This window comes from Xiphias gladius, chromosome 5, assembly GCF_016859285.1.
Source record: "Xiphias gladius isolate SHS-SW01 ecotype Sanya breed wild chromosome 5, ASM1685928v1, whole genome shotgun sequence".
NCBI lineage: Eukaryota > Metazoa > Chordata > Actinopteri > Istiophoriformes > Xiphiidae > Xiphias > Xiphias gladius.
In genome coordinates this window covers 4,484,605-4,496,818 of record NC_053404.1, presented here as the reverse complement: position 1 = coordinate 4,496,818, position 12,214 = coordinate 4,484,605, and the positions used below count along the sequence as shown (strand labels likewise).

Below are 12,214 nucleotides of genomic sequence, written 5' to 3'. Positions count from 1 at the left end.
CTGATCGTATTGAAAGTTTGAGTGTAAATTAGTGAAATGTTAGCTCTGCCAAGTAGGTTATGTCTTTACCCGTGTCTTGGTTGGTTGGTTTGTTTGTCAGCACGATTATTCAAAAAGTACTAAACCGATTTGCACCAGACTTGGTGGAGAAATGAGGCATGGGCCAGGGAAGAACCCAGTAAATTTTGGTGTGGTTCCATGGAATTTTTTTTGATCGCTTTCCTTAAAATTGCAAGACAATGTATTGATATTTTTTGCCGTTTTCTTCAATAATAAGCGCCTTGGCGGAAGGTATGCGCTCTACTGAGTGCCATTCTAGTTTTGCTAATAATTTCAACATTTTATTTGTGAGATGAAGACTGTGCTATCTCTTTTTTCTGAAGTTACATAGTCTTGCTTTAATCCCACCTACAAAATGGAAAAAGTCATGAATAGGCACAACACCAGACCTGTTTAAATCTCTGAGTAAATCCCAGATGTGGGTGGTGAGTCACAGGTCTAACAAGGCTATGTCTTGGTAGCCATAACAGCTCAGTCTAAGTCTCTCCTTAAAAGCATTCTTGGTGTTGCACTTGTTTGTACTCAGGAAAAGTGGCAGAAGGTGAAAAAAGAGAGCTGGAGTGAGAAGTTCAAACGTGACCTCCACACATGTAGCCAATCGCTGCATGAACCTGCCGTGGTAGTCCATTTTGGAGAGTTAAGACAAACTGCCAGACATTGACGGATGTAGACTGTCCGAGTACTCTGTATGAAGCATCCTGAAGCTTTGCGACATCAACAGTTCGGTATCGCTGGGCACAGCTTCTCGGGGTCTCGAGAGAGGATTTAGACTATCAAGCTTATATTTTTTATACAATTTTTGAATGTAGTACAAATATTTCAGCTGTTGCCTTCATTAGTGTACGAGATGGAGCAGTGGGGCTGGCTTGACCAACAATTTGTTCAAGGGGTTGACACGTATAGCCTGATGATCACACTGAATTCTCATTTTATTTACACTTGATGTACAGATTAACAAACAATATAAAGTAAGCGGATTTCATCTGAGCTGTATTTTTATGTCAGATCATCTCTTAAAGAGTTAGCAGTTAACAGCTGGTTCCGTTTTAAGCCTATATAACAGTTTGCACTGAAGAAGGCAATACCTGACTTTTTCTGTACTTTTTAATCGAATGAAAAATCTGAAAGATCTATAGTTTTGATTGCTGAACCAGTATATTTGATTTGAAGCAATGAGCTCATTAACATTCTCAGAGGGTTTTCTAAAGCTATTTTGGGAAAAATTTGAAATAATGAATAGCAGGCAGTGTGTGAGAATATGGAGCCCCAAAGTGTTCAATAGTATATTAATAGATAATAAATGAAACAATAGTAAAAAAAAACTATTTAAGAAACTATTAAAACTTAGCTCATGATTATGAAATGTTATTTCAATGTTCTTATTTTCATAGTTTTTATTTTATTACAGAATTGGGACATTTTTGTCTCATCTTTAAGTAAGCAAACTCAACAACTGCTGCCAGATTAGCCAGTTAGCATCTGTTTGCCAGAGCAACAACAAAGTAACCAAAGTCAATTTGAATCAACTATCAGTACACTGACACAGAAACTAACATCTCCTTTTATTTATTTAGCTTGACAAGGCTGCAAATGCTAACTGGCTAGGCATGGTTGAGACCTTGGTTTATTACCCTTTGGTTTATTATGAGTAATAATCAAAGCTCACAATCTGGCCTAACTAGTTAGCGAGCTAGGTAGCATGAGTAGTCTAGTTAAGCTCAGGCTTGAAAGCTAAAGAGGTTTAGTCACTGTTTATTTACAACAGCGGCTGGATAGTTGATTAATAATTACTTTGACATTGTTGTTGCTCCAGCTAACAAGTGCTAACTGGCTAAATCTGGCAGCAGCTGTTGGGCTTGCTAACTGAAAAGAGGTAGACTTCGGAATAAGGTCATCTCTATGATGAAAGAAAAATAATAGTTTTATTGGCTATTATTTTACAGTAAGAATATTGAAATAGCATTTTATATGAGTTGCATTTTAAGGTTTTCTTCAGTTATTTAATAGATTTTTTCATTTATATATTTTGCGCAGTTTATTCATTTGAGTGTTCATTTCAAACTGTCTTTTTGTTTATTAATTACTGAAAACTTTAGGGCTCCGTATGAGAGAGTTTGCTTAAGAAATTAAGATCTCTTTACAATATAACTGCAAGAAAACAAGATAACATTGAAGATCTCAGAGCCTGTTGATAGTTTGGTGTGTACTGTATAAGCATCTGTGGGTGTTTTCTGTCCCGTCTTTTTGAAGATGACAAAAGTATGTTTTGTTGTTTTGTTTTTTTTAACTGAACAATAATACTTTTTTCTAAGCAGCCATTTATTCACAGTGATGTTCTCAAGTGTTTAAAGTTACTTAATTTCTCCTAATTAAGTGTGTGTGTGCTGCTCTTTGGTTGTTTTTGGCATTCTGCTCGTTTTTTGTGTTTTTGACTACCATTACTGCTCAAATTAGTGTCAGTGCATTAGGTAAATATAAATATGCATACACACTTGTTTTTTCTGAATGCTATTACTGGCTTTCAGGAGATGCCAGTGTTGGAGACTGAGATATATATAATGTAAATCTGTAAAGGATGAACACCCTCAAACACACTGCTGTCTCCAGTTTCACTTTGAAGATTATTTATGTTCCCAGAAAGTTCTTCCTCTCAATCAAGACTTGAAGTGGATCAGTCGATCCTGCTGGGTTGTGGGTCCAGAGATCATAAGCAGTGACCAGTTGTGGACCAGTCAGACTGTTGTGTCGAAGAAGACTGAAGTCCATTGTATATACCGAGGATGCACCAAACAACCCAAGTGTAGTCTGGTTGACCTTGATGGTTTTAAAAAAAATACTGTACTGTACATTTCCAAGGGGTGACTCTGCTGCCATCCCCAGTTGTAATGTTTACTCTACTCTTTGATATCTATGTACTGGAAAGGTCAAATATATTTCTAGAGGGGAAATTGGATTTTATGCAAACTGTTGATCTGTTTTTTTTCCTGTAATTAAAAGCAATAAATACAAAAAATGGAAAGTGCATTTGTCCTGATTCCCTTTAGATTTTATGGAGATTTTCACAGTGTCAGGCCAGGTCATGAGCCTCTAGTCATATTTTTCTTTTGGGAATTTTTGACCACTTTTGGTTTAGGGTAAAAATGCACTGCTTTTAATGTTGTTTGAAAAACATTTTATATGTAGGTTATAATTTTTTGTATTAACGGCAACTTTAAACTTGTGGAATGATTTAATAAGTCTGCACTGCATTGAAAGACAAAACTAAAAGCAGACTTGATATTTACTGTGATGAATTACATACCTTGATTTGAGGACTTTTCACTGTGCACTAAAACTGTAAATTACTGAGCGTAAAAGGCACAGAAAGAAGAAATCTTGAACATGACAGTGTAATTTTGTACAATATTGCCAATAAAATAGATCAATCCTGCATAAGAACAAGTACTGATGGATGTGTAATTCACCACACCTGCGACTACGATCCACCACCACAGAGGAGAATTTCTTTGGCAAGAATAGGGTGAACCTCCTCACTTTGTTGTAGCCACACGGTGATTTGAACCACTCGGACTATTTGAGTTTCGCCTAAAAACTGCTGTACATCAGTTTCAAATAGCCGTAAGTCTGATATCTCTAACTTATGACATTAAATGACTATGTTTTTCAAAACCTCTTTATTCAAATTATCAAAGCACTTTGAAGCAACACTCACAGAACCTACAGTAGTGACGAGGAATCTCATGTATTTTCAAATACAAACTATAGTAGATAAATAGACATTAAAGACTTCTCAGGGACAGCAAGCAGCTACAAGTGACAAATGGGTAGCACTCTCATAAATTTGATTAACTGGACTTTTAAGATGACTGGTGCCAAAATATCTCTTTCTGACAAATGTTTGAGGATCACTAGAAGCAAATAGACAAGTTGCACATTGTTAAACATCAATGCTTTGTCAGTATAGCTGGCAGTTGGCCATAAACATTAGACCTATCTTACATGTTGACCGATCTAACTGATTGGGTTCTGATAACCGACTAGTAACACCAACAATGTTTTTCACGTTTGCTCAACTCCTGTTGTTCTGTAGTGAGTCTACGAGACACTTGTTGTAGTCCGACACATGATGAGAGACCTTCTTGGCAACTGAGGCGTAGTCACTCTCCTGAGATTTGGAAGCGATGACTAACGCTGCAGTTAAGGAAAGATCGCTGGTGCAACCAAAGAATGGCTCTAATAGAGACCAGTCACATGTGTGACTGAACTGTTGCCTGTGGAGATGATGAGTGGCATCACTCACCTGGGAAACAAAACAGATAACGACTCTGAAGGATACACTCTTTCATTACATAGTTGTTCTGCTCCAAGTGTTGCCACTTCCTCTCCAGGTTAGCTAGCTAAAACATAAAGCACACGCACGCACGCACACACACAAAGGAACATTAGCATGTGCAGAATATACAGAGTTTGTAACATAAAATGTTGAAGTGCCTTGCTTAAGGGCACTTCAAAAGTGGTTGAAAAGAAGGAATGAAAACACACTTTTCCTCCTGGACTGAACAAGACCACCTCTGTGACCATCAACTGTGTTGACACTACAGCATCAACCCAAACCCTCACACTCACTTTAGACATTTTAGAGTCAAAATGCTAATAACTAATAACTAGGTTGGACATTTGTAATTCTTTGTTATCTGGCTTTCCCAACAAGTCTCTAAATACTCTTGCTGCAGCAAGAGTACTGACAGGAACTGGGAACAGAGATCACATTTCTCCTGTGTTAGCTTCTCTGCATTGGCTCCCTGTAAAATCCAGAACAGAATTTAAATCTTCCTCCTCACCTACAGAGCCCTGACTGGTCAGGCACCATTATAGCTTATAGAGCTCATAGTACCCTGTTACCCCACTAGCACTGCACTCTCAGAACGCGGGCTTGCTTGTGGTTCCTAGAGTCTTGAAAAGTAGAATGGGAGGCAGAGCCCTCAGCTGTCAGGCTCCTCTACTGTGGAACCATCTTCCAGTTTTGATCCAGGATGCAGAAACCTTCTCCATGTTTAAGAGTAGGCTTGAAACCTTCCTTTTTGATAAAGCTTAAAGTTAAGTCTGGCTCAGGCTTGTCCTGAAACCATCCCCTAGTTATGCTGCTATAGGCCTAGACTGCCGGGGGACTTCCCATGATGCACCAAGCTCCTCTCTCCACCTCTCCCTCTTCATCCAGCCGTATTCATATTCCACCAGTGCTTGTTACTAACTCAGCTTCTTCTCTCTTCCGTAGTTTTGTGCTTTCTCGTCTCTCTCCTCTCTCCTCCTCTCTGCAAGCATTTCTGCCTCTAGAGCTGCAGAGTCTGCAAACCACCTACTGCCCCTGTGATCCTGCTCAATACAGACTGTTTCTATCATCATCATCATCCTCATCATCCTCATCATCCTCATCATTATCATTATTATTATTATTATTGTTATTGTTATTATTATTATACATCCTTATGAGGAACCTGCAGTGTGCTATGTTCTTTTTCCTCCTGCTCTCTCTCTCTTTCTCCCCTTCTCTCTTTCTCTTTTAACCCAATCAGCCGTCCACCATGAGCCAGGTTCTGTTCAAGGTCTCTACCTCTATCTCTAGTTTATCAACAAAAACACATTCTGGCATATATTGCAACAAAACCTCAAGAAAGCAAAATGAAAATCTAGATCCTTTTTTTTTTTTTTTTAAAAAACACAAGGCATCACATAATGAGTTCAAAGTAAATGTAAAGTGTAAAATGCTCTAACCTGAGCATGAGTCTCGTTTTCTTGCAGTTTGGTCTTCAGAGCTTCATATTGCTGGTTCATCTCCTCCAACAGCTGTCTGAATGAATCCCGACGCTGAGTCAGCAATACCCGGTCCTCCTGCAGTCTCTGCACCAGAGGAAGAAACACATGGTTGGGTTTTAGATAGTCACCGTGGCAAAACAGAAACACAGTTTTAACTGTTGTTTCGGATGAATCTCCCGGGGCTGATATGTCCAACTATAGACAAATACACCCATTAATATACATGAAGTACGTAGCTGTATACAACACATTTGGACTACTTTGTCTATTTCTCAGTGTGTACTTGAGAACTTGTGGATCATCCATGTCTCCAGCATGACCCGTGTTACCTTCTTCTTCTCCTCCGCAGTGAGTCTCAGGGTGTCCAGGTCTCGGTAGGTGTGCAGCTCAGACTCCATGGTGCTGAAGCGCTCCTTCAGGCTGCTGAGCTCTCCTGTGATCTTCCCCTCCAGCTGCTGCACCTTCTCCAGGTCCTGCTGCAGACGCTGGGACTCTGGATGGTGAAAGTGAAAGTTAACATTAAGTAAGTAAGCATTTGCTTATTTGGCATGTTTTTCATAGGAGATATCCTTTACTGGGGCTAAATGTGTGGGTGTGTGTGTGTGTGTGTGCGTGCGTGTGTGTCTATTACTGACCTGTTGTCAGCCCCCTGGCGGTGCTCTCTGATTGGACCACATCAGTCTCCTTGCTGACCAGCACCTCCTGCATGTTCCTCAGCTCACTGGCTGTCACTGTATCCAACTGACGTAGCCGCAACATATTCTTCACAAACACAAACACAAACACACACACACACACACACACACACACACACACACACACACACACACACACACACACACACACACACACACACACACACACACACACACACACACACACACACACACACACACAGACACACACACACACACACACACTTAGTCTTGTCTACAGTACTTTATGTCTCTTTCCCCCCTGGTATTTATTATGTCTGTTGCCAACTGCTCCATCTTTCTCTACTTCATTCTCACTATTTACTCCATTTTTTTCTGGCTCCCTTACTCTAATATTTGCATTCTTTCCCTCCTTCTTTCTATCAGTTGCCCCCCTTCCCCTCTCTACTCTTCCACCTCTCCCCTCCTCCTCACCCTGCTGCAGTGTTCCAGGAGGGAGACGATGTTCTCCTGGCTCTGTGTCATCTTCTTCTGCTCTTGAGCCCTGGACTCCTCAAAGGACTCCAGGAAGCCTGAAACAAAGGAAGGACGTTACTTGTATGTTGTTATATCTGAACCAATATCTGGTCATGCAGATACGCTACAGCTCCTCTGTGCAGGATTGAAAAACATTCTGACTTTGGTGACTCCTGGTGGCTGTATCCAAAAAGGCACTGCATGGTCCATGCTTCCATAATACAGTGTCTGTCTCGAGTCTTCATGTTCCTTTATTAGTTCAACCCTTTTTTTTTTAAATGACGTTAATAATGTTTATATTGATTAATAAGTTTGGAGACAAACTATTTTTGTTCACCCTACTGCAGGGCTGGAGTAAACCATTAGCACCTTTCAGAAGGGGGAGAAGCTCCTCAGGAGATCTAATATGGTTTAAGATACATGAAATAATCCATTAAACTATTTATTCAGCCAACAGTAATAATAATAGTTACATTAAAGTAGTTTAGTAATAGTATAGTAATAGCTTACGTATCATGCTATTGATGTGAAATTTCAAAATTACAGATAAAAACAATGTTTTAATTCCAGGCTTTGTGAGGGCCCTGTAACTTAGTTCCACTATTCCCCTCATTTCAAGCCCCTGCATTTTTAGTACATAAAGCCATCACTGTCATACCCCCAATACGGTAACATTTTTAATATCAACCCATGTCTAGTTCTACTCAAAATTTCAACTCACGGTCAATTTCCTCCTCTTTCCTCTTCAGCTCTTTGTATTTCTGTTTACACTCCCCTGATGGAAAACAAAAACAAAAGCAAAACAGTCATATTCGTATGAAATTCATACTCTATCTGGCCGCCTTGCTACGCAGTTTGGTGGGAGTTTAGTAATATACTGCAGAGATTCACAGCCTTTGGTACAGTTTGCAATTAAAAGAAACCCCACAAGATTTGTAATAAAGATGATGTGAAATTATATGAATTTGAGTGGCTAAATCTAACTTTTCTCTAAAGCATGCATTATGGATCAATAGCTTAATACAGAAATGAAAAGTTGATCGATGCCCTTAAAGAGGTGTTTCATCATGATATTCCTGAAGATCCAAAGGTGGTCCTTCTGGGTTTAATTCCAGAAGCCTTTGAGGGAGGGGTAAAATCTATTTGTTACAAATCCTATTAGGGGCCACTATTAAGCATATGACATTTATGAGGTTCAAACCTGATCCTCCATCATAAAACGTTTGGATTAAAAAACTATAGGAACTTAATGAATTTGAAAAAATTACGCAATAAGGCTCCAACAGCCTAAATTTATAGAGGCGGAGTCCTGTAAGAGCCCTGTTAATGCAATAAGGTCTTAATGTACTTTCATCTGGATAAACGTAAAAGTGTAAATAAAATATAAACTCATAAAACAAAAAAATCCAAAAGTTAAGTTGAAAGCAGTCAGCCTCTGTGTTACCCTCAGCTTCCTCTGAGTCCTGCTCGAGCCGTCGGATCTCCTCTGTGATTTGTCTGATCCGGTCTCTGATCTCCGTGAGCCTGAAAACACACACAATGCACACACGTTATTACCCAGAGGCAAAATATGTTTCTAATTTACAATCAACTTATTCATTAATAGCAATACACACTGTTTCTCCATGCTGGCAATTTCCTGGTTGTCTTCCTTCACCTGGAAAACAGAACATCTTAAATCTTTTGTTCAAAAACTATGTTGAGTTTATCTCAATTAAAACTTTGTTTAGGTTCTGGAGCTTCAGAATGCATCTCATTGTCTGAACGGAGGACTGTGAGATGCAGCTGAAAGCTCTGGAATAAGCAAGTAAGTATTATACTAATTCAGCTTTTGTTGCTTCATATAAGATTTGTCAACTTAAAGTCATATATTTCTGACATCTTCCAGTCTTTGGCTGTCTGGGAAGCTGACCTGTCTGAATAACTTCTCTCTCTCCTCCTGGGGTGAACCTAGGCTCTTTTGCTCAGCCTCCATGGCATCCCGATTTGCCTCCAGCGCTGACAGAGTCTTATGAAGCTGCACCACTTCCTGTTTTATTTGCGAGTGGGCCAGCTCCTGCACAAAGTAAAATGTCAGATAGAACATCTCATACTACTACAACTAGAGATGTTACTATTGGTCCCGACCTCTGACTTTATGTAAAATTCATAGGTGGACCTTAAATTAATTTGTTTTTCTTTTAAATTGGTTAATGCATCTATCCATTCAACCATTGATTTTCTGCTGCTTATTCAGGTCCAGGTTGTGTTGATGTTAACGATTAACTAACGTTATTGTTAGGAATGGTGTTATATACTGCTGGGAAGCAATGACAAAGACGTATTACATTGCACTTGTTAATAATTCCAGGCCTTATCATCCCCGCTGGGTTCATTGATATCTCTCATACTTTGGCTGATATGCCTGTGTAACAGCTATTAAATTACATTCTCTGTGGTATTAAAAACATCTAAAAAATGTCTTATATTTAACTTGGTGAACCCGGCAGAAACGCTGCCTTTCTTCCATATATTAACCCTTCCTTTAACACCCCAACTCATCTGCACCCTCTTCTTTTTAACCTAACTCACTGCTTCGTAGTCCTCCTTCCTTGTTATCAGAATGTCCAGCTCCTCCTGGAGAACAGTTAGCTCCTGCAAAAGAAAAACAAGCAGGCAAGGAGAAGAGAGGGGAAGATGGAATACAGGAAAAGGACATAAAGTTTACTTATTTTACATGGTGCCACAGATGGTGACAGTGTTAAACTACAGAATGAGTTACATAAAAGTGTTATCATTGCAGTGCCATGGAAAAGTTACACTCCTTAAAGAGTAATGATAAAAGTAATAATACTGAATGATGACAGTGGATAGTTTTCTCACAGCTTCAATAGGTGATATTCCTACATGCTCACATTTCATCCTATCCATGGTTGATGTTATTCAAACTCTGGATAAAAACTAATCCCATTTATCTGAAAGTTTGTTCCCTCCTTCATCCCACACTGCAAGAGGAAAAAAATTATTATCTAGCCTGACTATCAGTGTGACTTGTATTGAGAACAACTTGTGGTCCTTCTTAAATGGGACACCAGTATGTAAAACTGCCAGTTTATTTACAGAGTTAGGTGCACATCTGAAGGGGGCTACAATATGATCATGACACTATTATGCATTTTATATTCATGCTTAAGAAGTGCAAGCAAAAGAGCAGTATTATAACAATATTAGGGTAAAACTACAGGTATACCTGTAGCAGTTCCTCATTGGCTGTTGCCATGGTGAAATACTTCTCTTGCTTTGCAGCTGGCATTGATTGGACAACCTCGTCAGCAACCCGCCTTTCCCTCCTGACCTCCTCTTCAATGGCCCTGATTGCCTCCTCTCTTCTGTAGAGCAAACACACAACAGGGTAGAGATGTTTGAGTTCCATTTTTTGTCTTTGCTTTGCCTTAATTAGCTGATAGCATGCGGAGGGAGCAATGTGAAAAAAAAAAATCCCAGGTCAAACTCTAGCCCGGAACATAGGTATGATAGATTATATAAACTAGAACGCAGAGCTAGAAAGATGAAGGGAGGATGCAAGGATCAAAGGGTGGAAGGGATAAACTGGGGGGGAAGCATAAAGTATATCCTTGCTTTCTTGCTGCTGTCCTCCTTTCCTTCTCTTTTACTTCATCTGTCTCATTTCCTTTCCTTCTATCTAAAACTCCCCTGCTTTTTTCCTTTTCCCTTTTTCCAAATTATTCTCCCTTCAATCTTCCCTCCCACCCACATTCCATTACTCCCTCCCTTCAATCTTCAGTTACTCTCTCCCTAAGAACAGGTTACTGTCATTAATATGCAGTATTAATTGGTATTTCCAACAAAACGCTTAAAGATACTTTTAACCAAAGTAAGAGAGAATCCTCTCTGTCTCACCTTCTTTCTAACAGACTTCATCAGTCATAAACAGTTAGCCAGTGGGAACAGTGTATGTCAGCCTTTGGGTTTTATTACAAGGAACAAAGGTCAGTTGCTGTGCTGGCTGCATCAGGAGGGAGAGGTGAATAAAAGTTCATCTTAGTGCCCGTAGAAGCACAGGTAAGTGTCTTCAGTTACTATTCATGTAGATATATTATGCCAGATAGGCCAAAACGCATTAGCAGATTTGTCAATCCATTATATGTACATACAATTTTCAAACAGTAACCAGGACAAGGTTCTCAGTACCACTGCACAGTGCAAATTTTCATCTCAGTATCTGTCATATCTAATATCTCTAGGGGGAAACAAATACATATCATGATGAACATGATTAATCAGGTTAAGGTTAATCTAATTAGTTTGATTAATGTGTTTACATGGTTCTGGTCGCTGCCTGAATTGACAGTTGTCCACTGAAAGCTGTTTCACTTTAAACCTATAAATATGCTGGTATGCATGCTGCTCTTTCTTTAAACATGTTTTTTTGTAGCACAACGCTGTACTTCAGTTGTACGATGCCAAGTATTATCTGGTTCCATCTTTTCAAATGTGAGGATTTCTTGCTTTTCTCTTAATTATATCTTTGTAAATTACATATCTTTCAGTGGTGTAGACTGTTAGGTGGACAAAGTAAGCAGTTTAACAATTCACCCTGGCCTCAGGCATTTTTCACTATATTCTGATATTTTACAGACTAAACTATAAATAATTCATGAAAATTCATTGTTTGCTGCTGCCCTACAAAAGAGGAATATAGTTCTTTATTAAGTTATGAGAATATTATGGATCTGCTCCTACTCTAGTTATTTGAGTGCACACCACTACATAACTCGTGATAAACTGCAATCAACCTGGCAATAAATGTGCACACTGAAATTAGAAGGAGAGAATCTATGGTGTAGCAAAGCTATGTTATACCCATAAAGCTCAATTCGCAGTGATGAAGTGGGCAAACTCGGCGTCACCTGCCATGGTAATGCTACAGAAAAGTTGGTTTTAATGAGTGACTTGCAGGCTGCTGTTTAAAGCTCAAAACTGACCAGAAGACAAAAGCTACTTAAGTGTTTTGGCAGGAATACTTATCTTCTCAGCATCCCAGGTAAAACAGAGGAGTCACTCACAGTGTTTTCTGTTTGTCTCTTTTCAGGGTAGCATTATGCAGAGGTGGCAGGAACCTCTCCTACTGCTGTGTTTGACTGCAGTGGTAGCCGTGAATATCGCTG

The 12,214-nt window shown here is 39.3% G+C and overlaps 2 protein-coding genes across 4 annotated transcripts in view; one reads left to right on the top strand and one right to left on the bottom strand.

Moving 5' to 3' along the window:
- Window positions 1–3,735: 3,735 nt before the first annotated feature.
- The window catches only part of ift74 (intraflagellar transport 74), a 19,033-nt gene continuing 10,554 nt past the window's right edge, over window positions 3,736–12,214 (bottom strand). Inside the window, exons 9-20 of one of the 3 annotated variants that reach the window (XM_040127620.1) lie at window positions 10,276–10,414; window positions 9,618–9,680; window positions 8,959–9,102; window positions 8,663–8,703; window positions 8,491–8,570; window positions 7,768–7,821; window positions 7,005–7,102; window positions 6,510–6,636; window positions 6,204–6,367; window positions 5,833–5,958; window positions 4,397–4,457; window positions 3,736–4,245 (exon numbers count right to left, since the gene is read on the bottom strand). In XM_040127620.1, coding sequence (XP_039983554.1) covers window positions 4,130–4,245; window positions 4,397–4,457; window positions 5,833–5,958; window positions 6,204–6,367; window positions 6,510–6,636; window positions 7,005–7,102; window positions 7,768–7,821; window positions 8,491–8,570; window positions 8,663–8,703; window positions 8,959–9,102; window positions 9,618–9,680; window positions 10,276–10,414 — 1,213 coding nt within the window. In that variant the 3' untranslated portion in view covers window positions 3,736–4,129. The remainder of the gene's footprint in view (window positions 4,246–4,396; window positions 4,458–5,832; window positions 5,959–6,203; window positions 6,368–6,509; window positions 6,637–7,004; window positions 7,103–7,767; window positions 7,822–8,490; window positions 8,571–8,662; window positions 8,704–8,958; window positions 9,103–9,617; window positions 9,681–10,275; window positions 10,415–12,214) is intronic. The other 2 variants (XM_040127621.1, XM_040127622.1) reach the window with 2 other exon arrangements.
- LOC120790244 (leucine-rich repeat-containing protein 19-like) overlaps window positions 10,888–12,214 on the top strand; it is a 4,240-nt gene continuing 2,913 nt past the window's right edge. Inside the window, exons 1-2 of the mRNA XM_040127624.1 lie at window positions 10,888–11,108; window positions 12,139–12,214. The exon at window positions 12,139–12,214 is cut by the window's right edge and continues 17 nt beyond it. Coding sequence (XP_039983558.1) covers window positions 12,148–12,214 — 67 coding nt within the window. The 5' untranslated portion in view covers window positions 10,888–11,108; window positions 12,139–12,147. The remainder of the gene's footprint in view (window positions 11,109–12,138) is intronic.